The 22435-nt window shown below is 37.3% G+C and overlaps 31 protein-coding genes and 3 non-coding genes across 34 annotated transcripts; 9 read left to right on the top strand and 25 right to left on the bottom strand. All coding sequences in view use genetic code 11, as the record gives it.

Moving 5' to 3' along the window:
- Positions 1–6: 6 nt before the first annotated feature.
- On the bottom strand, positions 7–516 carry rps5 (ribosomal protein S5). The gene has a single exon. It carries the CDS (start codon positions 514–516, stop codon positions 7–9), a length of 510 nt encoding a protein of 169 aa, YP_003359266.1.
- A 20-nt stretch (positions 517–536) lies between these two features.
- rpl18 (ribosomal protein L18) lies at positions 537–902 on the bottom strand. The gene has a single exon. The coding sequence runs from the start codon at positions 900–902 to the stop codon at positions 537–539; it is 366 nt and encodes a 121-aa protein (YP_003359265.1).
- Positions 903–904: 2 nt separating this feature from the next.
- rpl6 (ribosomal protein L6) lies at positions 905–1444 on the bottom strand. The gene has a single exon. It carries the CDS (start codon positions 1442–1444, stop codon positions 905–907), a length of 540 nt encoding a protein of 179 aa, YP_003359264.1.
- A 21-nt stretch (positions 1445–1465) lies between these two features.
- On the bottom strand, positions 1466–1867 carry rps8 (ribosomal protein S8). The gene has a single exon. It carries the CDS (start codon positions 1865–1867, stop codon positions 1466–1468), a length of 402 nt encoding a protein of 133 aa, YP_003359263.1.
- Positions 1868–1901: 34 nt separating this feature from the next.
- rpl5 (ribosomal protein L5) lies at positions 1902–2447 on the bottom strand. Its single transcript has one exon. It carries the CDS (start codon positions 2445–2447, stop codon positions 1902–1904), a length of 546 nt encoding a protein of 181 aa, YP_003359262.1.
- A 72-nt stretch (positions 2448–2519) lies between these two features.
- On the bottom strand, positions 2520–2762 carry rpl24 (ribosomal protein L24). Its single transcript has one exon. The coding sequence runs from the start codon at positions 2760–2762 to the stop codon at positions 2520–2522; it is 243 nt and encodes an 80-aa protein (YP_003359261.1).
- A 5-nt stretch (positions 2763–2767) lies between these two features.
- rpl14 (ribosomal protein L14) lies at positions 2768–3133 on the bottom strand. The gene has a single exon. The coding sequence runs from the start codon at positions 3131–3133 to the stop codon at positions 2768–2770; it is 366 nt and encodes a 121-aa protein (YP_003359260.1).
- Positions 3134–3139: 6 nt separating this feature from the next.
- rps17 (ribosomal protein S17) lies at positions 3140–3412 on the bottom strand. Its single transcript has one exon. The coding sequence runs from the start codon at positions 3410–3412 to the stop codon at positions 3140–3142; it is 273 nt and encodes a 90-aa protein (YP_003359259.1).
- A 7-nt stretch (positions 3413–3419) lies between these two features.
- rpl29 (ribosomal protein L29) lies at positions 3420–3623 on the bottom strand. The gene has a single exon. The coding sequence runs from the start codon at positions 3621–3623 to the stop codon at positions 3420–3422; it is 204 nt and encodes a 67-aa protein (YP_003359258.1).
- Positions 3624–3631: 8 nt separating this feature from the next.
- On the bottom strand, positions 3632–4039 carry rpl16 (ribosomal protein L16). Its single transcript has one exon. The coding sequence runs from the start codon at positions 4037–4039 to the stop codon at positions 3632–3634; it is 408 nt and encodes a 135-aa protein (YP_003359257.1).
- A 23-nt stretch (positions 4040–4062) lies between these two features.
- rps3 (ribosomal protein S3) lies at positions 4063–4716 on the bottom strand. The gene has a single exon. It carries the CDS (start codon positions 4714–4716, stop codon positions 4063–4065), a length of 654 nt encoding a protein of 217 aa, YP_003359256.1.
- A 4-nt stretch (positions 4717–4720) lies between these two features.
- Positions 4721–5056, bottom strand: rpl22 (ribosomal protein L22). The gene has a single exon. The coding sequence runs from the start codon at positions 5054–5056 to the stop codon at positions 4721–4723; it is 336 nt and encodes a 111-aa protein (YP_003359255.1).
- A 5-nt stretch (positions 5057–5061) lies between these two features.
- rps19 (ribosomal protein S19) lies at positions 5062–5340 on the bottom strand. Its single transcript has one exon. It carries the CDS (start codon positions 5338–5340, stop codon positions 5062–5064), a length of 279 nt encoding a protein of 92 aa, YP_003359254.1.
- A 64-nt stretch (positions 5341–5404) lies between these two features.
- rpl2 (ribosomal protein L2) lies at positions 5405–6232 on the bottom strand. The gene has a single exon. The coding sequence runs from the start codon at positions 6230–6232 to the stop codon at positions 5405–5407; it is 828 nt and encodes a 275-aa protein (YP_003359253.1).
- Positions 6233–6253: 21 nt separating this feature from the next.
- On the bottom strand, positions 6254–6547 carry rpl23 (ribosomal protein L23). The gene has a single exon. The coding sequence runs from the start codon at positions 6545–6547 to the stop codon at positions 6254–6256; it is 294 nt and encodes a 97-aa protein (YP_003359252.1).
- A 6-nt stretch (positions 6548–6553) lies between these two features.
- On the bottom strand, positions 6554–7198 carry rpl4 (ribosomal protein L4). The gene has a single exon. The coding sequence runs from the start codon at positions 7196–7198 to the stop codon at positions 6554–6556; it is 645 nt and encodes a 214-aa protein (YP_003359251.1).
- Positions 7199–7225: 27 nt separating this feature from the next.
- Positions 7226–7858, bottom strand: rpl3 (ribosomal protein L3). The gene has a single exon. The coding sequence runs from the start codon at positions 7856–7858 to the stop codon at positions 7226–7228; it is 633 nt and encodes a 210-aa protein (YP_003359250.1).
- Positions 7859–8051: 193 nt separating this feature from the next.
- dnaK (heat shock protein 70) lies at positions 8052–9932 on the top strand. The gene has a single exon. It carries the CDS (start codon positions 8052–8054, stop codon positions 9930–9932), a length of 1881 nt encoding a protein of 626 aa, YP_003359249.1.
- Positions 9933–10067: 135 nt separating this feature from the next.
- acpP (acyl carrier protein) lies at positions 10068–10313 on the bottom strand. The gene has a single exon. It carries the CDS (start codon positions 10311–10313, stop codon positions 10068–10070), a length of 246 nt encoding a protein of 81 aa, YP_003359248.1.
- Positions 10314–10545: 232 nt separating this feature from the next.
- Positions 10546–10848, top strand: rps14 (ribosomal protein S14). Its single transcript has one exon. It carries the CDS (start codon positions 10546–10548, stop codon positions 10846–10848), a length of 303 nt encoding a protein of 100 aa, YP_003359247.1.
- A 71-nt stretch (positions 10849–10919) lies between these two features.
- Positions 10920–10991, top strand: trnG(GCC). Its single transcript has one exon. It is a non-coding gene; the product is annotated as a tRNA-Gly (tRNA).
- Positions 10992–11014: 23 nt separating this feature from the next.
- trnS(TGA) lies at positions 11015–11103 on the bottom strand. Its single transcript has one exon. It is a non-coding gene; the product is annotated as a tRNA-Ser (tRNA).
- A 15-nt stretch (positions 11104–11118) lies between these two features.
- On the bottom strand, positions 11119–11192 carry trnM(CAT). The gene has a single exon. It is a non-coding gene; the product is annotated as a tRNA-Met (tRNA).
- A 524-nt stretch (positions 11193–11716) lies between these two features.
- Positions 11717–12418, top strand: pbsA (heme oxygenase). Its single transcript has one exon. It carries the CDS (start codon positions 11717–11719, stop codon positions 12416–12418), a length of 702 nt encoding a protein of 233 aa, YP_003359246.1.
- Positions 12419–12437: 19 nt separating this feature from the next.
- On the top strand, positions 12438–12635 carry rpl35 (ribosomal protein L35). Its single transcript has one exon. It carries the CDS (start codon positions 12438–12440, stop codon positions 12633–12635), a length of 198 nt encoding a protein of 65 aa, YP_003359245.1.
- Positions 12636–12654: 19 nt separating this feature from the next.
- Positions 12655–13002, top strand: rpl20 (ribosomal protein L20). The gene has a single exon. It carries the CDS (start codon positions 12655–12657, stop codon positions 13000–13002), a length of 348 nt encoding a protein of 115 aa, YP_003359244.1.
- A 28-nt stretch (positions 13003–13030) lies between these two features.
- Positions 13031–13801, bottom strand: tatC (Sec-independent translocase component C). The gene has a single exon. The coding sequence runs from the start codon at positions 13799–13801 to the stop codon at positions 13031–13033; it is 771 nt and encodes a 256-aa protein (YP_003359243.1).
- A 102-nt stretch (positions 13802–13903) lies between these two features.
- atpE (ATP synthase CF1 epsilon subunit) lies at positions 13904–14194 on the bottom strand. The gene has a single exon. It carries the CDS (start codon positions 14192–14194, stop codon positions 13904–13906), a length of 291 nt encoding a protein of 96 aa, YP_003359242.1.
- A 7-nt stretch (positions 14195–14201) lies between these two features.
- Positions 14202–15620, bottom strand: atpB (ATP synthase CF1 beta subunit). The gene has a single exon. The coding sequence runs from the start codon at positions 15618–15620 to the stop codon at positions 14202–14204; it is 1419 nt and encodes a 472-aa protein (YP_003359241.1).
- Positions 15621–16227: 607 nt separating this feature from the next.
- infB (translation initiation factor 2) lies at positions 16228–18192 on the top strand. The gene has a single exon. It carries the CDS (start codon positions 16228–16230, stop codon positions 18190–18192), a length of 1965 nt encoding a protein of 654 aa, YP_003359240.1.
- A 31-nt stretch (positions 18193–18223) lies between these two features.
- On the bottom strand, positions 18224–18433 carry rps18 (ribosomal protein S18). Its single transcript has one exon. It carries the CDS (start codon positions 18431–18433, stop codon positions 18224–18226), a length of 210 nt encoding a protein of 69 aa, YP_003359239.1.
- On the bottom strand, positions 18434–18604 carry rpl33 (ribosomal protein L33). Its single transcript has one exon. The coding sequence runs from the start codon at positions 18602–18604 to the stop codon at positions 18434–18436; it is 171 nt and encodes a 56-aa protein (YP_003359238.1).
- A 158-nt stretch (positions 18605–18762) lies between these two features.
- Positions 18763–19059, top strand: rps20 (ribosomal protein S20). Its single transcript has one exon. It carries the CDS (start codon positions 18763–18765, stop codon positions 19057–19059), a length of 297 nt encoding a protein of 98 aa, YP_003359237.1.
- An 80-nt stretch (positions 19060–19139) lies between these two features.
- Positions 19140–22355, top strand: rpoB (RNA polymerase beta subunit). The gene has a single exon. The coding sequence runs from the start codon at positions 19140–19142 to the stop codon at positions 22353–22355; it is 3216 nt and encodes a 1071-aa protein (YP_003359236.1).
- The last annotated feature ends 80 nt before the right edge of the window (positions 22356–22435 follow it).

Here is a 22435-nt window from a genome sequence, read left to right as displayed (position 1 = left end):
CTGCATTCATGTGCTAGTAGAAGTACGAATTTGTTTAATTTCCACAATCGTCTTTACTTTTGACAGTGCATCTACTGTTGCATGCGCATTATTCAGAAGGTTGCTTGAGCCAAGGCGTTTTGCTAAAACATTTCGTACACCAGCTAAACGCAAAATCATTCCTAATGAACCTCCTGCTGTAACACCTGACCCAGGAGAAGATGGACGAATTATGACACTGGCCGCTCCTGCTTTTCCCATTGTCATGTGAGGAATGGAATCGCTACGAGAAATTGGAATTGTCAATATGTGTTTTTTAGCATCTGCACCTGCTTTTTTTACAGCACTTGCGACGTCATTGGCCTTTCCTAAGCCAACTCCCACCGAGCCTTTTCGGTTTCCAATAATCATTACAACACGAAAGCTAAGTTTTTTTCCTCCCTTGACAACTTTTGTAACTCTGTTCACTTGTAGAATTTTTTCTTGCCATTCCGAGTTTTTCCAGTGTGATTTAGCAATTCTCTTCTGTTTAAGCATAGATGTTGTAAATATACGTTCTAAAATTGCAGCCCTTTTTCCTTAGCCGCTTCTGCTAAAGCTTTGACCCTACCGTGATATAATTTTCCTCCTCTATCGAACACAACCTTTGTTATATTTTCCTTAAGGGACTTCTCTGCTAAACTATGTCCAACCAGAATAGAAGCTTTGCACGTGGATGCTGAAACACCTGGAGGAAGCAGATGCTTCTCTAATGTGGAACTTGCTACAAGAGTTTTTTTCTTAGTATCGTCTATAAGTTGCGCATAGATATGGTTGTTTGAGCGAAACACTGATAAACGGGGCTTATCCCATGTTCCATGTAACTTATATCGACCTTTATAAGAATACTTACCTACCGATTTTTTTTTTATTTCTTTACTCATGTTTATTTTTTTCCGGCTTTTCCTATTTTTTTCCGAATATGTTCTCCTTGATACCTTATACCTTTACCTTTGTAAGGTTCAGGCGGTTTTACAAGACGGATAGTTGCCGCCATATGCCCCACAAGTTCTTTATCTATACCTAATACGCTAATATTAGTATTATTTTCAATAGCTATCTGAATACCCAAAGGCAGCTTCAAAAAAACTTGGTGACTATAACCTACACTTAAAATAAGGGTATTATTATCTAGATGAGCTTTATACCCCACCCCTTGCAACTCAAGTTTCTTTTTGAAACCAGAAGAGACGCCCACAATCATATTGATGATAAGACCTCTGTAGGTTCCGCATAATTCCACACTATTTTTAACATGCGGTGTGGAACAGAGTTGTAAAGATCTTCCAAACGCTGCTATTGTTACACCTGCAGGGATTTGCCTAGAAAGTTCTCCTTTAGGCCCTTTTATTTTTATCTTATTTTCATTAACCGAGAAATCTATCTTATCAGGGATAGCTACCTCGAGTTTGCTTATTCTAGACATATTGTATAAAAATATAGGTCTTCAACAAATATAACACAAGATTTCACCCCCCAAGCCCAGGTGACGAGCCTTATGATCACTCATAACGCCCTTAGAGGTCGAAACAATAGCAATCCCAATACCGCCTAAAACTTTAGGCAACTCTTTTCGATTTGCATATACTCGCAACCCTGGCTTACTCACCCTTTTTATTATAGATAGAATAGGTGATTTACCAATTTTTCCATATATTAAGGACAGTAGCAACCATGATGTAGCATCCTCCTCCTTAATTTCCTCAACGCGACTTATGAACTTTTCCTCTAACAATATAGAAGCTATATTGCGTGTCATTTTCGTAGAAGGGACCTGCGCTACGGAGCGCTTAGCTAAATTAGCATTGCGAATACGCGTAAGCATGTCTGAAATTGTATCGTTACTCATATGAAACTTTTTCTCAATATAATAAATTAAGCGATTACAAATCATTAAAAGGCATCCCCAAACATTTCAACAACATTGCACCTTCTTGTTGAGTAGAAGCCGTTGTAACAATTGAAATGTTCAATCCTCTAGTATGATCAACCTTATCATAATCTATTTCGGGGAAAATTAGCTGTTCCTTTATGCCAAAGTTGTAGTTTCCATGACCATCAAATCCTGTAATACTGACACCTTTAAAATCTCTGATCCTTGGAAGAGCTAAATGTATAAGGCGTTGCAGGAAAGAGAACATCAGCTCTTTCCTGAGCGTCACCATGATACCTACTGGCATACCTTCTCGTATTTTGAATCCTGCAACAGATTTTTTAGCTTTTGTTATAACAGGATGTTGACCGGTGATAAGCTCAAATTCATGTACACTAGTATCCAAAGATTTATTATTTTTTGAAGCTTCGCCAAGACCACGGTTAAGAGTGATTTTTATTAGCTTAGGCACTTGGTGTGGGTTTTTATATTTAAAAAGACTCGTTAACTCCTGAATTACGTGCTGCTTGTAGTAGTTTCTTAAATTCTCAGTCATAGTTTTTCGTGAACGCAATGATTGCTCAATAAAAAGGGTTCTTTACCAACTCCTCGAAATAGTGTAATAAGCTTAAGGATTTTTTGTACAAGAAGGATTGTAAAGAACAACATTAGACCTGTGAATAGGTGCTTCTATTACTACAATAGTGCCATGCTCAGCCCCTTTAGATCTGATATGCTTTTTCTTGAGATTAAGGCCTTTTACAAAAAGCAAATCCTTCTCTTTAATTACCTTCAAAACTTCACCTATGGCTCCTTTATTTTTGCCAGAAATAATCTTAACTGAAGCCCCTTTTTTCAAAGACAATTGCATACCTTTCATACAACCTCCTGTGCCAAAGAAATAATCTTGCTAAAATTGGCTTCCCTAAGCTCACGAGCAATAGGACCAAAAACTCTAGTACCTCTTGGATTATTTTCTTTGTTTATAATAACAACAGCGTTGTCATCAAAGCTAATGTGCATCCCATCTTCTCTTCGCACTGATTTCTTCACCCTAACTACAACGGCCCGCACAATGTCAGACCTCTTTATCGGCATGTTAGGAGAAGCATCTTTGACCACGCCTATTATAATATCACCAAGGCTTGCATGTTTTTTATTTCCTCCTAAAACCTTTATACACATAACCTTTTTTGGCCCACTATTATCTGCAACATTTAATAAAGTTTGGGTTTGAATCATGATCTGTTAATCTCCACAGTTAAAGCTATTGGTATTAAACGTTTTTTGCTTCACAAATGCAAGTATCCACCGTTTAGTTTTACTTAATGGCTTAGACTCATTTATTGTGACTAAATCCCCAATGCTACAAATATTAGTTTCATCATGTACTTTATACAGTTTTGTCTTACATACAATTTTTCCATACTTTCCGTGAGTCCCTCGACTTACTACAGAAACTACAGCAGTTTTATCCATCTTATTGCTCACAACTACACCGGTTCTCTCTTTTATTGGCATAAAAATATTAGTAAGATAGGGCTCTCTTCGAAAGAAGGGTCAGTAATTGGGCCACCCTCCGTTTATTGACTTTAAATAAATGTGGCTTCAAAGATTTACGGGTAATTTTATTTGATCTTAAATTGAAAAGATCCTTTTTTACAGACAACAGCTCAAAATAAATCATCTCATCAGTAAGTTTTTGTAAATCCTTAAAGTCTGTGAATAGCATGGTATAAACTAATTTTTAGAAATAAATTTTGTTTTTATAGGAAGCTTGTAGGATGCATTCTTTAAAGCCTCATACGCCATCACTTGGGATACACCATTTATCTCAAACAATACTTGGCCAGGCTTGACAACAGCTACCCAATAATCCGGTGATCCTTTTCCGGACCCCATACGAGTTTCTGGAGGCTTTGACGATATAGACTTATCAGGAAAGATCCTTATCCATAATCTGCCTGTCTTTTTTACGTATCGTGCTATAGTTCTCCTAGTCGCCTCAATTTGACGAGAGGTCAACCATACTGGTCCTAAAGACTGTAAGCCAAAATCACCAAAAATAACCCCGTTTTCGCTGACAATAGTTCCACCTAACCTGCCTCTGTGAGGCTTACGGAACTTGACTTTTTTAGGATAAAGCATATGTATTATAAAAAATCAAATTTTTATGAACCAAAAATAGGCGCAACTGTAAACTCTCTTCTAAAGATCCATACTTTCACTCCAAGGACACCATAATTGGTGTGTGCCTCTTTTGCAGCATAATTAATATCAGCGTATAAAGTTTGCAACGGAACCCTACCTTCGCGCTTCCACTCACTCCGTGAGATTTCTGCGCCCCCCAACCTGCCAGATATCTGAACTTTAATACCTTTCGCTCCTGCTTTTCTTGCTCTTCGAATAGCTTGTTGCATAACCTTCCTAAATGATATCCGTTTCTCAAGCTGCTGAGAAATAAAAGTTGCAAGTAGATATGCATCCAAGTCAGGATGAAGTAGAGCTAGGACATGAACCCGAAAACATGCATCGTTGGCACCTAGATTTCTCAAATACTCTTTTATTTCCTTAATAGCAGCTTGTGAATTAGCCATAAGAGCATTTGGACGAGATGCGTACAAATATAGATCTATATAAGTCAATCTTCTATGTATTTCTATCGTAGATATCCCAGCATCAAGAAACCTTGAAGAAAAATATTTTCTCAGTAAAAAATCTTCCTTCAGATAAGAAGGATAATTACCTTTATCAGCAACCCAGGAAGATCTGTGCCTATAAACAACACCTAACCTAAAGCCAAGCGGATGTACTTTCTGTCCCATAGTTTTATTTTTCTATTCGTGACAATTGCAAACTTATATGTGAGAACCTCTTTCGTACTGTATAAGCTCTACCTTGAGCCCTTGGCCTAAGTCTTTTCAAAGACGGACCCGAATCAACGTACACTTCCGAGACATACAACACAGATTTTTTCACACCATCATTGTTTTCAGCATTGCTACCAGCAGAATGGAGCAAGGATAATACAGGCTTACAAGCACTATACGGCATAAACTCCAAAATAATCAGTGCTTCTGAATACGACTTCCCTCGAATCTGATTTACTACTCTTCTAATCTTATTTGGAGCCACTCTAATATACTTAGCTACTGCTTTTGACATAATGATTACTTTTTCACTTTTTTATCTCCTTTAATATGAGATCTAAACACTCTGGTTGGGGAAAATTCACCAAGCTTATGCCCAATCATTTGATCTCTTATAAAAACTGGCACATGCTGTTTACCATTATAAACCGCAACAGTGTGACCCACCATTGTAGGAATTATGGTGCAAGCCCTAGACCAGGTCTTCAAAATAACTTTTTTCCCACCCAAGTTTAAGCGTTCAATTCTACCTATAAGACGGCTATTAATGAAAGGACCTTTTGATAAAGAACGAGTCATACGCAAATAAAAAAGTACTAATTAAACTTATTAACCTTTAATTTATAGTCGTAGGTGAAAAGCTTCACTTCCTACGACGAACGATATAAAAATCGCTGTATCTAGTCTTTGAACGGGTTCTAATTCCAAGAGACGGTTTTCCCCATGGAGTCACAGGTCTTGACCTACCTATGGGGGAGCGTCCTTCACCACCTCCATGAGGGTGATCGCAAGGATTCATAGCACTTCCTCTAACCGTAGGTCGTAACCCCAACCACCTATTCTTTCCAGCTTTACCAATGACTATATTGAAAAAATCCTCATTGCCCAAGCAACCAACCGTAGCATAACATCTGACGGAGATTAGGCGAATTTCAGTCGATGGCAAACGAACCGTCGCAAAGCGCTCATCTTTAGCCACAAGTTGGGCAGAAACACCCGCTGACCTCACCAATTGTCCACCACGCCCAGGAGTAAGCTCAATATTATGAATGGAAGTACCTAGAGGAATAAATTTAAGAGGTAAAGCACTGCCAACCCTTACCGGAGCATCCTCCCCCGAAACAACAACATCACCCTTACACAATGATTTCGGACACAAAATGTATCTTTTTTCACCATCTAAATAGTGAATTAAGGCAATACGAACATTTCTATTTGGGTCGTATTGAATAGATGCTACTTTCCCTTGTACATCTTTTTTATTTCTTTTAAAGTCTATCCACCGGTAACGTTTTTTATGTCCACCCGATCTGTGCCTGATCGTTATTGTTCCAGAATTATTTCTTCCAGAACACACATGTATTTTTCCCAATAATTTTTTCTCTGGAAGAACCTTAGAAAGATCTGAAAAATCTGAGCATGACCGATTGCGCATACCTGAAGTGCACGGATTATAAATATTTATAGGCATACTTGTATCTCATTGCAAAATTTAAGAGTCCGCAAACAAACTAATAGAGTTCCCAGGAGCTAACGTGACTATTATCTTTTTATAAGAAGGTTTACGCCCTGAAAACTTCCCTATTTGCCTACACTTAGGGGAACGATTACAACTGTTTACAGAAGAAACACGGACTGCAAACAAAAATTCAACAGCTCTTTTAGCCTCAAGTTTATGTAGTCTTTTATCTACTAAAAAACAGTACTGTCGCAACTTTAAAAGTTCTGTACTCTTATCACTTAGGATGGGATATTTAATAAAATCAATATGCTTCAAAAGTTTCATGATACATCAGACTAATAAAAATTCAGGAAGAGCTTCCTCAGCAATAAGAATAGAGTCTGCTAAAAAGATATCTCGCAAAGTCAAAGTTTTCCTAGACCCGATAGTTATTTTTTCAACATTCCTGCATGAAGAATACAAAGTTTCCGTCGCTTTAGGCACTAAAATCAAAATTCTTTTCGATAATAGACTTGGATCAAAGCTACTTAAAAGCCCTAAGAAAGCCTTTGTACGAGGCTGCGCAATACTACTAACGAAATTTCTCACAATCACAATCTTATACGAACAGGCATATAATCCTGTGAAGATCGCAAGCTGTCTTTCTTTAAAATTAATCTTCTTGTTATATACTGTAGGTTTAGGCCCAAATACCACACCACCACCTTTCCACAAAGGTGATACAGACGAACCTGCCCTTGCTCTCCCAGTTCCTTTTTGTTTCCAAGGCTTCCTACCTCCCCCTCGAACTTCAGCCCTAGTCTTAGAGCACGCTGTTTTACACCTCTGATTCTTATTCTGAATAGTCAATATACGGTGGAAAAAAAATTTAGAGACCTCTGCGCAAGTTTTTAAATTCAATGTAATCGTTGGTTGCTGCGAAAGCGCGTCACGAAAATCTCGAACGTCACAGCAAATCTGTTTAACAATAGTCATTAATCCTCCTCAAAATTAGTTTCCTAGCTACGACTTAGTCCCTAAAATACGTAAAAGAGATCCTTTTTTACCTGGAACAGATCCTTTAAGAACTAAAAAATTATTTTCTAAACTGACAAAAACCACACGAAGATTTTTGATTGTTACTTTTTTTCCACCAAGCCTACCAGCCATACGTTTACCAGGAAAAACTCTCCCCGGGGTAGTACCCATCCCAATAGATCCAGGCTCTCTGTGATTTTTAGAACCATGAGTCATAGGACCACGGGTAAAATGATGACGTTTAACTGTTCCAGAAAACCCCTTTCCTACAGATTTTCCCGCTACAGACACTCTATCTCCAACAGAAAACTTACTAACAGTAACTTCCTGACCCAGAAGATTTTCATCTGGGGAATCAACGCGGAACTCTCGAAGATACCTAACAGCTTGAGAATTAGATATCTTTAAATGACCTAGTTCAGGTTTTGAAAGAGAAGCTTTGGCTACTGAAAAATAACCAAGTTGAATAGAAGAATAACCCTCTTTTGGCACAGTTTTAACTTGTGTAACAATGCAGGGACCAACTTTTACAATTGTACCTGGAATAGCTACGCCAGAAGGATCAAACACATTTGTCATTCCCACTTTTGTCCCTAATATACCGAAATTCATACACATTTAAAAAAGAAACAAGAATTTAGTAGAGACCTAAATTTTACAACAACAAACAAAAAAGCCCACTCTATATAGACTACTCCCCAAAGCCTTTATTTTCAACCAAAAGCTTCGAAGGTTCGGTAATTGTATTTTACAAAATTATAATTCTATAATATCATTAAAATGTATTTTTAATGCAAACATTTAAAAGCGTATGAAAAAAATAGTCGGAATAGACCTTGGAACAACAAACTCAGTCGTGGCAGTTATGGAAGGCGGCAAGCCTACTGTGATACCTAATGCAGAAGGGTTCAGAACAACACCTTCCATAGTCGCTTACACAAAAAACGGAGAGCGTTTAGTTGGCCAAATAGCCAAAAGACAAGCTGTAATCAACCCAGATAACACATTTTACTCCGTAAAGCGATTCATAGGGAGAAAATCAGAAGAAGTCTCTGAAGAACTAAAACAGGTCTCCTATATAGTAAAAACGGACTCACAAGGAAATATAAAACTAGAATGTCCAATCCTAAAACGTGACTTCGCTGCAGAAGAGTTGTCTGCAGAAGTACTACGAAAATTAGTTGACGACGCAAGCGTGTACCTAGGAGAACAAGTAAAGCAAGCGGTAATCACTGTACCTGCGTACTTTAACGATTCACAACGTCAAGCAACAAAAGATTCAGGAAAAATAGCAGGATTGGAAGTTCTACGAATTATAAATGAACCTACAGCAGCATCCTTAGCTTATGGCCTAGATAAAAAAAGCAATGAAACAATACTAGTGTTCGATTTAGGAGGAGGAACCTTTGACGTATCTGTATTAGAAGTAGGCGAGGGGGTATTCGAGGTCCTGTCAACGGCTGGGGACACACATTTGGGAGGAGACGACTTCGATGACAAAGTCGTTAAGTGGCTTCTGCAGGAATTCAAAAACGAGCAAGGTGTAGACCTAACTAATGACCGCCAAGCACTACAAAGACTTACAGAAGCTTCTGAAAAAGCAAAAGTTGAACTTTCAAGTCTGACACAAGTAGAAATAAATTTGCCTTTTATTACTGCAACTAATACCGGACCTAAGCACCTGCAAAAAGTCTTAACGAGAAAAAGCTTCGAAGAAATCTGCTCAACACTAATCAATAGAGTAAAAATTCCAATAGAGAATGCTCTAAAAGACGCAAAGCTAGATTCCAAAAAAATCGACGAAATCGTACTTGTAGGTGGATCCAGCAGAATACCTGCTGTGAAAGAATTAGTAAAAAAACTCCTAGGAAAAGAACTTAACCAAACCGTAAACCCAGATGAGGTAGTTGCCGTTGGAGCCGCAGTGCAAGCTGGAGTACTAGCAGGAGAAGTTAAAGATCTACTATTACTAGATGTAACTCCACTATCCCTAGGGGTAGAAACATTAGGCGGAGTTACAACTAGAATAATTGCGCGAAACACAACTATACCTACAAAGAAATCTGAAGTCTTCTCAACAGCCGTAGATAATCAACCTAATGTAGAAATCCATGTACTACAAGGAGAAAGAGAATTCGCAAAAGATAATAAAAGCCTTGGAACTTTTAAGCTAGAAGGAATATTACCTGCACCTAGAGGAATACCACAGATCGAAGTCACATTTGACATAGACGCAAACGGAATTTTATCTGTTACTGCTAAAGACAAAGGAAGTGGAAAAGAGCAATCTATCACAATCTCAGGTTCTTCCACTCTTCCAACTGAAGAAGTTGAAAGAATGGTGCAAGAATCTCAACAGACAGCCGCACAAGACAAAGAGAAAAGAGAAAAAATTGATCTAAAAAACCAAGCAGACTCTTTATGCTACCAAGCAGAAAAACAAGTATCAGAACTAGGAGACAGTCTCTCCCTATCAGATAAAAACAAGCTTACTGACCTAGTAGGAAAACTTAGAGAAGCTATAGGTTCAGACTCATATGAACAAATAAGAATTTTAAATAAAAACATCCAAGATTCGTTAATGGACATAGGAAAAAAAATATACTCTGGCAAAGATCACGGAAAAAGCCAAGCATATAACGGAAATGAAGATGGTTCAGTTATAGATACAAATTACTCAGAAACTAATTAAGACCAACTTATAACAGAACCACTGCAGAAAATAGCAAAATCATCGATATAGATCACAAAAAAATCACGTTACATACTCCTCAAAACTGCAAAAACAGTGCAGAGCGCCTAAAACAAAGGCGTATAAAAGGCAAAACTAAACAGCCAATTTCCCTTTAATAAAATCAACAGCTTGTTGAAGGTTAGAAATTTGCTCAGCAGTCTCATCGGGAATTTCTATATTAAAAGCGTCCTCAATAGCCATTACTAATTCCACCGTATCAAGAGAGTCTGCGCCCAGATCATTAGCAAAGTTAGCTTCAGCAGTAACTTGTTTTCTTTCTACTCCAAGTTGTTCAGAAATAATCCCTTGTACCTTATCAAAAATTTCCTGTTCGTTCATAAAAAAGTATAATGTGTTATAAATGACATAAACCACGCCCTGAATTATGGAGCAAGTATAAAAGCCCACCGAGCAAGGTCAGTAATTAAAAATACTAACACAATATAAGAATATACGTAGAGCAATATACTACAAGCAATAAAAAACTAACTTGAAACACTGACTAATGCATAAAAAATGTTAAAAGCAAAATTGTGTTATAATGAAGATTAATTAATCATTCGCAACTACCATGGCAAGAAAAAGTATATTAGAACGTGAAAAAAAACGCAGGCATTTAGTCGCTATATACTCCAATAAAAGAGAGAAAATAAAAGAACAGATAAAAAAACACACGCTTGTAACGGAAAAAATAAAATTAAACGCAGAATTTCAATTAATACCACGAAATGCATTTCCTTCTAGACTAAAAAATAGATGTTGGGTAACAGGTCGAGGTAGGGGATACTACAGGGACTTTGGATTAGCAAGGCATTCGCTTCGAGAAATGGCACACGCTGGGTTACTACCAGGTGTAACTAAATCCAGCTGGTAATTCCTACAAAAAATGCACGTATAAGAAGCAAACTTCATACCAAATGTGCTATCCTGAATTAGAGAAAATTTGCGAGTGTAGCTCAGTGGTAGAGCACAACCTTGCCAAGGTTGTGGCCGCGCGTTCAAATCGCGTCACTCGCTTAACAAAAATACACTCTCGCTAAAGGAGAGAGTGGGATTCGAACCCACGGAAGTTGCAAAACCTCTTCTGATTTCAAATCAAACGCATTAAACCGAGCTCTGCCATCTCTCCATAACACAAAAATACTCGCGGGAAGTGGATTTGAACCACTGACCTCCGGGTTATGAGCCCGACAAGCTACCAGGCTGCTCTATCCCGCACAACCAGATGTAATATTTTTACTCTACAGCGCTACACATAAAGTAACAGATTACATTGAAAAAAGCAAGTAGCACCAACTATAAATCAATACAATTCAAAGCACTTAAGACAAAATACAAGACACATGCTACACAAGTTACATGGTATAAAAAAGCATCTAATTTTTTTCTGGATATAAAAAACTCCCCACGAGACATAACAGCATCATTCTTAGGTTGCCAACAAAGGACAACTAGTATAAGAAAAGAAGATGAAAGAAGCCACAGTAAATACAGCATGAATATTAACAACTTTACCTACACAGGAAAAATTTTACAAAAGAAAAACCACAACCTGCAGAACTTGTACAACTGACAAGAAAATCTTAGGCCTCCTTAATAAGGAAAATACATAAAACAAAACTTATGTAAACTTTTCACCAAACAAGCACGAATATATTTAAAATATCATTATACTACATAATAAACCCTGCAACGCAATAAACCATAACGAACGCATTGCAACTATAAAACATATCACTTAAATGGTAACGAACTTAGCAACACAGTTAAAAGAAGGCACAGCTAAATCGCATAGCTTAGTGGAAAATATAAAGTTCATAAAGATGTTCATAAGTGGAGTTCTAACTAAGACCTCCTACAGAAAACTATTAGCAAACTTGTACTTCATCTACTCATCACTGGAAAACGAAATAGATAAACACAACTCTAATCCTCTAATAGGCCCAATCAATTTTCAAACACTACACAGAAAAAAAAGCCTAGAAAAAGACTTAAAATATTACTATGGAGAAAACTGGAAATCCTTGATAAAACCTAGCAAAGCAACCCTGATCTATACGCAACGAATTGAAAAAATATCTGCCCACAAACCAGAGCTACTAATAGCTCACGCATATACAAGATACTTAGGAGACCTATCAGGAGGACAATTGTTAAAAAAAATTACAAAAAAGAGTTTACAGCTTCAAGAAGAGGGAGCCGGACTGGACTTTTACAACTTCAAAAACATAGAAAACCTGCAAGAGTTCAAGAAAATTTACAAAGATGCATTAAATTCATTACAGCTAGATAGAGATTGCACAAACTCAATAATAGCTGAAGCAAACACAGCTTTTAAATTAAATATGAGCATATTCCAAGAATTCAGCGTAAGCACCTCACAACTTATAATAATGCTAATAAAAAATTTGGCGCTCTCATTTTTGGGAAGAGAAAACAGCTAACCATAAAAATTTACATCTCATGAGCAAACTAAAAACAAGACACTCTGCGAAAAAACGGTTTCACCAAACCACAAACCAAAACTTTATGCGGAAAAAAGCATTCAAAAACCACTTTTTAGAAAAAAAATCATCGCAACGAAAAAGAAGATTATCTCTGCATTCAAGAACTTCAAGCCACCACGCAAAAACTCTACACAAAATGATCCCATACATCTAAGTAATAAACCCCTTAATATATGACAAGAACAAAACGAGGAAATATTGCAAGAAAAAGACGAAAATCAATACTAACAGCAGCAAAAGGTTTTAGAGGCTCCCACTCAAAATTATTTAGAATAGCAAATCAACAGGTCATGAAATCACTGCAGTACTCTTACATAGGAAGGAAAAGACGTAAGAGAGAGTTTCGCAGTCTATGGATAACTAGAATCAATGCAGCTGTCAGAAACCATGGATTAACATACAGCTCTTTTATCAGCGAGCTGAAAAACCACAACATAGGACTAAACAGAAAAATGCTGTGCCAAATGGCAATAAAAGATAGCGAAGGATTCAACAAACTGATACACATAACAAAACATTAATCTGACAAAAACAACAATCATTCACTACTCACATACTTAAGCGAGGAACCTTAACTATCGAAATTTCTTCAGTGAAAAGCACAACACAAACTCCTAAACCATAAAGAAAAATCACAACAAAGGACATTAAAATTTGAGTGATAGGATCAACCGACGGAGTTAACACGCCAGAAGCAACCACTGAAAGAAAGAAAAACCACCGCCACTTCAAAATCATTTGAAGGCTTGAAAAAACATGAAACGTGCTAAAAACCATCTGAAACACAGGGAGCTGGAAAACCAACCCACTGTTTAACAGCGTCACAAAAATGAATCCAGAATACTTATCAAAAGACCAGAGTGGCTCAACTACGCCCAAACCATAGTTAGCAAAAAAAATCATCGCAGTAGGAACCAAAACAAAAAAACCAAATAAAATACCGCTCACAAACAAAACTAACACACTAAAAGCAAAAAAGATAGCGGCTCTCTGCTGAAACTTCGCCATACCAGGGGAAATGAAAACCACTGTTTGATGAACCACACAAGGCACTACCAGCATCACGCCTACATACAAACAAATTTTCAGTGAAGTAAGTAAACATTCACCAGGAGCAAATTGAAGAAATTTTATCCCTGGAGACAAACTTTGCAACAAAATTACAAATAAACTCGAGTTACAAATACATCCTATAAAAAATAGAAACAAAACACTTAATGTCCAGAAAAGCCTTTGCCTGAACTCAACGCAATGGCTACGCAGATTCATCTGCGCATCGTTCTGACGAATATCCAACAGATATGAAAAATTTCTCTCCATTAAAAAATTAAAAAAAGACAATCACGTTACAAAAAAAACCAATAAAAAATACACATAATTAAAAATGACATTCGCTATTGATGGGAACAAGAAAATAAAGAACTATCCCCAAACATCCATCCACCTCGCCATATCAATATCTGACATCCCATCAATTATAAGTTGAACCCGATTATCTTCAACTTCCAGAATGCCACCAATCACAGGAACCGAAAACCATTCAGCACTAAAACGCAACCTAATCATACCCTTACCAATAACTGACACTAATGGAGCATGATCACTCAAAACAGTGAGACTACCAATCATAAGTGGAACTACCAACTCCTCAAGGCACATATTAAAAACCACATTATCCAAAACAAATACTCTCACATGCAAAAGAAGGCTCATATACCTTTTAAAAAGACGCTTTACGAATAACTTCATCAATATTACCAGAGAGGTAAAACGCCTGCTCTGGAACCATATCTAATTGGCCATTTAAAATCATATCAAAACCTTTGATAGTTTCATGCAAAGAAACGTACCTCCCGGGAGAGCCTGTGAAAGCCTCGGCAACAAAGAATGGCTGAGAAAGAAAACGCTCAATTTTCCTAGCTCGACCGGCAATAACCCGATCCTCCTCCGATAATTCCTCTAAACCAAGGATTGCAATAATATCCTGAAGTTCTTTATACCGCTGCAATGTATACCTAACACGCTGAGCAGTTTCATAATGCAAACCACTTACAATGCCAGGCTGTAGCATAGATGAACTCGATTCCAAAGGGTCCACAGATGGATAAATTCCCTTAGCTGCTAACACCCTAGAAAGAACAGTTGTAGCATCCAAATGGGAAAAAGTAGTCGCAGGAGCAGGGTCAGTCAAATCATCCGCAGGCACATATACAGCTTGAATAGAAGTAATGGATCCTTCCTTAGTTGATACAATACGCTCCTGTAAAGCACCCATCTCAGATGCAAGGGTTGGCTGATAGCCAACAGCAGATGGCATGCGGCCAAGCAATGCGGAAACTTCTGCACCAGCCTGGACGAACCTAAAAATGTTATCAATAAACAGCAAAACGTCCTGCTTATTTGAATCCCTAAAATATTCAGCCATAGTCAACGCTGTTAACCCCACTCTCATACGGGCTCCGGGTGGCTCATTCATTTGCCCATAAACAAGGGTTACCTTAGAGTTACACAAATTTTCCAAATCTATAACTTTAGATTCCAACATCTCATTATATAAATCATTACCCTCACGTGTTCTTTCCCCTATACCCGCAAAGACCGACACGCCATTGTGAGCTTTAGCTATATTATTTATAAGCTCCATAATCAACACTGTCTTACCAACACCAGCACCCCCAAATAACCCAATTTTCCCACCACGCTTATACGGAGCTAGAAGATCTATTACCTTTATACCTGTTTCAAACAAACATGGCATTGTCTCTAAATCAGTGAAAAAAGGAGGAGTGCGATGAATGGGAAGCATAACTTCCGAATGAAAAGGGCCCAAAGCATCTACAACTTGACCTAAAACATTAAAGATGCGACCAAGCGTCACTTTTCCAACAGGAACAGTGATGCAACTCTTCGTATTATGAACCTCCATGCCTCTGCACAAACCCTCAGTTGGTTGCATAGAAATAGACCTAACAACCGAATCACCTAACGATTGCTCTACCTCACAAATAACAGGAAAACCATTATTATATATAATGAGCGAATCATAAATTTTAGGAAGAACTCCAGACGGGAACTCCACATCTATGACAGGACCAATAATTTGGATTATGAAACCTACATTCTCAGTAAAAGAAACCATTTTACCTCTTTTTTTGTTACTTTGACACTACAATAACACAATAGCACATAGTAAAAATATCTGGAAAACAATACTGATAATAAACACAATTGTTACACAAAATCGTTTTTCATGAAAATCAATCCATAAAACACTCTTGATAGCACAAATACAACCTAACTAAAAAATAGCAACTATGAAAAATTCCCTTAAATAAGGGCCCTATCCTGGCGTTAAACCTACAACAAGAAGCTTAAAAAACATGCTACTATAACGTGCTTCACAAGAAACTACCGAAAATACTGCACTAGATATAAGCATATTCGCTTAAACTATCAACAAAAACATGCTATTCTGAGATAACTAAGAAGTGCTTTATATAGTTATACAAAAACATTCACTAACAAACCAAAACCACAGAAAACAAAGTGGAAGCTAAAAAATTCCCTGAAAAAAAAACTTCTAACCTATCCGAAGCTCGTCATGCCAATGAAGACGGCACATCTAACCATTAAAAAAAAAACTTGAATAGAATAAAAAAATAAAGAAGTTAGTAAAATAAAAGAATATAATAAGCATTACACATAAAAAATAATAAAGCTACACATACAATAAAAAATACAAAAATATGGTTAACAAAAATAAAGCTTCACATGAAGAAATGCCAGAAACGAACAGACACTCCAATAAAACCGAAAGCAATCAAACAGAGCTTATACAAAAAAAACTAGCTGAAAAAACATTAAACCAAGCCACAAAAGAGAAATCTACTATAACAAAAGACAAAAAAAAGAACAAAACAAGCAAAAAGAAACTAGAGGAAAAAGCGGAGCTAAAGAAATATGCGCCAAACACCAGCAAAGAAATTTCTATACATCGCACAACATGTATTGAAGAACTTTCAACCTTACTACTAACACCTAAAAACGAAATAATAAAATCTCTACTCCTAAAAGGGATATCAGTAACACCCAACCAACTAATAAACGAAGACATAATTCAACAAATAGCAGACGAATACGAGACAAAAATCATTACAGAACCAAAACCCATCATCACCACAAAAACTTCAAAACCAATTTCAACTAGCGCGCAAACCCAAAGACCTCCAATAGTCACGATAATTGGGCATGTAAACCACGGGAAAACAACTCTATTACACAAAATACGAAACAGCCAAACAAACCAGAAAGAAGCTGGAGGAATAACACAAAAAATTGGCGCGTATGAAACCATCTTCGAACACAAAGGAGAAAACAGGAAAATAGTTTTTTTAGATACACCTGGGCATGAGACGTTTTCAAGCACAAGGAGCAAAAGCCTATCCAACTCAGACCTAGCAATACTTGTTATAGCTATAGATGATGGAATCAAGGCACAAACAATTGAATCTATTAAACAAGCCAAAGACGCAAACATACCCATAGTTGTAGCAATCAACAAAGTCGACAAAACAGATTCAATTAAGGCAAACACAGAACGTCTAAAAACACAGCTAGCAGAATACAACTTAATACCTGAAGAATGGGGAGGAGATACATCTATGGTAGCAGTTAGCGCCTCCCAAGAATATGGAATAAAAGAGCTAATAGATAACATATTCCTACGCACAGACATGCTTGACTTACGTGCGAACCCAACATGCGAAGCAAAAGGAATAGTCTTAGAAACTAATATAAACAAAACAAAGGGCATCACCACCTTAATCTTAGTGCAAGAGGGAACACTACACATTGGAGAGACGATAGTAATTGGCGATACCTGGTCCAAAATTAAGAATATGGTGGATGCTTCAGGAAAAACAACCCTCGTTGCTACAGCATCCTCAGTAATAACGATCCAAGGGTTATTAACAACGCCTCATACAGAAACACATTTTTCATGCTTCAGAAAAGTGAAAGATGCCATAGAGTTCATCAAAATGAAAAAAACCAACACAGACTTTCCTAAAACTCCACTCGTATCCGCAACTCACTCTTTTATAAAACAAGAAAACAAAACTGAAATCAACGTAATCATAAAAGCAGAGTCTCAAGGTCTACTGGAAGCAGTAGCTTTAAATATCCCTACCCAAAAACATCCAAACGTTAACGTGCGTATCACAAAAGCGTCTGTCGGCTACGTCACAGAAACAGACGTTGAATTTGCTATCACCAGCAAGTCTGAAATCCTAGCATTCAATACTACATACGCACCAGAAGCAAAGAAACTTGCCAATAAGAAAAATATAATCATCAAAGATTTTAAAGTAATTTATGACATTCTCAACTATATCAGCGCATTAGAAAATGGAAACAAAAGCAGAAATGAAAAAACAGACCCTACCGGAATCGGCATCGTAAAGGCCATTTTTCCAACCAGTAAAACTTTCGTCGCAGGGGTTTTAGTTACAAAAGGAACAATTACAAAAAAATCATTAATACATATAATCCAAGAACTAAAAACTATCTACACAGGAGAAATAAAATCACTAAAAAGAGGAAAAGAAGACATTTCAGAGGCGCACTATGGATCCGAGTGCGGAATCTGTTTGCCAAATTTTGCAGCTTGGAAAATAGGAGACTTCATTCACGCATTTGATCACCCATTGTAATAGAAAATTTTCCAACTCACAAAAAAACCTTTTATACAGGTACTACTAACACTTTTAATGACCTGGCTGTTTTTATAGCTTTAGAAATCTTACGCTGCTGCTTAAGTGTGACCCGACTTACACTACGAGGAACTATTTTCCCCTGGCTAGTCAAAAAAGAAACCAATAGTTCAAAACTCCTATAAGAAATCTCTTGATCAAGAGGCAAAAAACGCCTAGGAAATTTATATTTACGAACCACTCACTTCACCTCCTTAAAAAGCTCATGCTTTTTTGTTAAAGGGCAATACTTCTTCAACTCTAATCGATTAGGAGTATTCTTCTTATTCTTCGTCGTAGTATACCTAAAAACACCTTCATAACCTTTAGATTCTAAAGTTACTACAATCCTAAGACTCTTATTTTTTGCCATACACACCTCATAGACCGAACAAACCAATATAGAATTCTTATCATTATATCGCCCACACTCAACCTAAACAACCCAAAAGAACAAAAAAATCGCAGATTCGGACATTTTATGCTACAATTATACTCTGGACAGCAAAAAAAAATAATACCTTAGTAGACATGCCAAATTTAAAATCATCTTGCAAACGAGCACTATTGTCTGAAAAAAGAAGGCTAAGAAATAAAAACTATCTCTCAACTGTTAGTACTTTAATGAAGAAAACACTCCTGGCTATGTTAGAAAAAGATGAAAAAACAATATCCAATCTTATTTCAATTACCTACAGCAAGATTGACAAAGCTGTACAAAAAGGAATTATCCAACTCAATAAAGGCAACTCAAAAAAATCCAAACTAGCAATAGAGCTAAAAAACACGCGCCAGCCACAAACTATACACCAAAAAACGCTTAATTGAACGCACACAAGTAATCCTAGCGTTATGCCTTCTTACAAAAGCCTAACTAACAAGCAGCCACACCCAAAAACATAAACGCTATGACTACTAACGACCCATACCACCTTAGGTTACCTAACCTCACTGAGTTACAACGATCGAGCTTCTGCTGGTTGTTGCAAGAAGGGCTTGCCGAAGTAATAAGAAACTTTTCCCCAATAAGCAACTCTGAGGAAAATTTAGAGATCCATATCTTAAGCGATAAGTACAAGCTAAAATACCCTAAAAATAACCCCAGTGAAGCAATACGAAAAAATTCAACTTACTGCACTGAAATTCACATCCCTGTCATCATCGTAAACAAAGAAAAAAAAGTTACAAAAGAACAAGAAATATGCTTCGGTGAACTTCCATTAATGACGGAAAGAGGGACCTTCATTATTAACGGAACTGAAAGAGTAATTATTAATCAAATAATTAGAAGTCCAGGCATATATTATACAATTCACACTAATTCTCAGAAAGATAAAACCTATAGCGGAAATCTTATTTCAAATAGAGGGGCTTGGATTAAATTTGAATTAGACAAGCATGGGTTAATATGGGCGCGTATAGATAAAAGTAGAAGAGTCTTAATTCACATTTTTTTAAAAGCACTCGGGCTAACCGACTTAGACATTTACCACGGGGTCAAAAACCCTAACCTACTGAAAAAAACGTTTTGCCTTAAAGGCAATTCCATGCCAGAAGCTGCATTCATTGAACTATCTTCAAAGTTTATAGCTACAGATGAAGAATCACTAGCCGAAGGGCAAGAAATAATTTACTCACGATTTTTCGACCCAAAGCGATATGACCTTGGGAAAGTGGGCCGTTATAAACTAAATAAAAAACTCCAGCTATCTGTACCACGATCAATAACAGTACTCACACCACAAGATATACTAGCTTGTATTGATTATTTAATAAACCTAAAATTGAGCTTAAACGAGCCCGATAATATTGACCACCTTAGCAACAGAAGAGTTAGATCTGTAGGTGAGCTACTCCAAAACCAAATAAGAATAGGATTGCAAAGATTAGAAAAATTTACGAGAGAACAAATGATTTCATGCGCCAAAGACACTACAGACGCCAACTCCTTATTAAACCCAAAACCCATACAGGCTTCAATACGAGAATTTTTTGGGTCAAGCCAACTCTCTCAATTCATGGACCAAACTAATCCCTTAGCTGAAATTACTCACAAGCGAAGAATAAGCGCCCTAGGCCTAGGAGGATTACATAGGGACAGAATAGGTTCCTCAGTAAGAGACATACACCCAAGCCACTACGGTAGAATATGCCCAATTGAAACGCCCGAAGGACAAAACGCAGGATTAATAGGGGTTCTTTCCATTTATGCCCGCGTTAACACTTATGGCTTCCTAGAAACCCCATTTAATAAAATTGTAAATAGCAGAGAAATACAAAATAACTCACCAACATACCTAACTGCAGACCAGGAAGACCTTCTTTACATAGCGCCAGCAGATACTATAACTAACCTTAAAGGACAAATTCAAAAGCACACTCTAACTGCTAAACACCAACAAGAGTTCATACAAATTCTAACTACTAAAACAAACTGGAAACCAGTAAGCCCAATCCAAACAATTTCTATTGCAACTTCTTTGATTCCATTTTTAGAACACAATGACGCTAACAGATCTCTCATGGGCTCGAACATGCAAAGACAAGCTGTACCCCTCCTATTCCCAGAAAAACCACTCGTTGGAACAGGATTTGAAGCCCAAATCGCAAGAGACTCAAAAACCGTAGTTACCAGCCTAACAAAAGGAAACGTAACTTACGTTTCCTCAAAAAAAGTATGCATCGAAAATACAAGAGGTATTGAAATATGTTACCACTTACAAAAATATGAAAGAACAAACCAAGATACATGCATAAACCAAAAGCCACTAGTATGGTACGGTGACAGCATCATCAAAGGTCAAGTGATAGCTGACGGACTAGCAACAGAAGGAGGGGAATTAGCCTTAGGACAAAATGTCCTCGTAGCTTACATGCCATGGGAAGGTTATAATTACGAAGATGCTATTTTAGTAAGTGACAGACTAATTTATGACAATGTTTACACATCAGTCCATATAGAAAAATATGAAATAGAAGCTAGACGAACCAAACTAGGCCACGAGGAAATTACAAAAAAAGTCCCAAACACAAGCAGCCATCTTTTAAGAAACCTAGACAAAAATGGTATTATCGCACGTGGATCTTGGGTTGAAGGAGGCGACGTACTAGTTGGTAAAATCACACCAAAGAAAGACGCTGAACAGCCCTTATTAAGTAAATTGATGAAAGCAATCTTAGTTGAAAAAATCAGAGAGGTCAAAGATACTTCACTTAGAATGCCAGATAATAACGCAGGGCGAATTTTAGACGTCAGAGTCCTCACAAAAAAAAGCAGTGATGAGATATCCACGGGAGCAAATATAATGGTAAGAATATACGTAGCTCAAACTAGAAAATTAAAAGTGGGGGACAAAATGGCAGGAAGGCATGGGAACAAAGGTATCGTTTCTAAAATACTACCACGACAAGATATGCCCTACTTACCGGATGGTACACCAATAGATATCGTTTTAAATCCTTTAGGAGTGCCTTCCAGAATGAATGTAGGGCAAATATTTGAATGCTTGCTAGGGCTAGCAGCCGAACACCTAGGAAAAAGATTCAGGATACTGCCTTTCGACGAGATGCAAGGAAGGGAAGCATCACGAGTCTTAATAAATAATTCACTGTTGGACGCAAAACTAAAAACAGGAAAAAACTGGCTATTCAGCCTAGATCACCCAGGAAAAATGATTCTCTACGATGGAAGAACAGGCGAACCTTTCAAAAATCCAATAACAGTTGGAGTGTCGTACATATTAAAACTTGCACACTTAGTAGATGACAAAATGCACGCTAGATCGACAGGACCGTATTCCTTAGTCACACAACAACCACTAGGGGGAAAAGCCCAACACGGAGGGCAAAGACTTGGCGAAATGGAAGTTTGGGCCCTAGAAGCATATGGGGCATCATATACTTTACAGGAATTTTTAACAATCAAATCAGATGACATGGAAGGCAGAAATGAAGCACTGCGCGCTATGATAAAAGGAACCCCTATGCCAAAACCAAGAACTCCAGAATCTTTTAAAGTTCTTCTCAAAGAGCTTCTATCCTTAGGATTAGACGTAACTGCTCACAAAACAAACCAACAGCACAAAGGCATAAAAAATACGAAAACACAAGACCAACAAAAATAAACAAAATATAAAATTATGCACTAATCCTCTTAATCAGATAAATGAATGTACTTACTTCAAATAATATACCAACCAAAAGC

Source organism: Cryptomonas paramecium, plastid (assembly GCF_000194455.1).
Source record: "Cryptomonas paramecium plastid, complete genome".
NCBI classification, from domain to species: domain Eukaryota; class Cryptophyceae; order Cryptomonadales; family Cryptomonadaceae; genus Cryptomonas; species Cryptomonas paramaecium.
The sequence above is the reverse complement of the archived record's forward strand: the minus strand, read 5'-3'. Positions and strand labels throughout refer to the sequence as shown.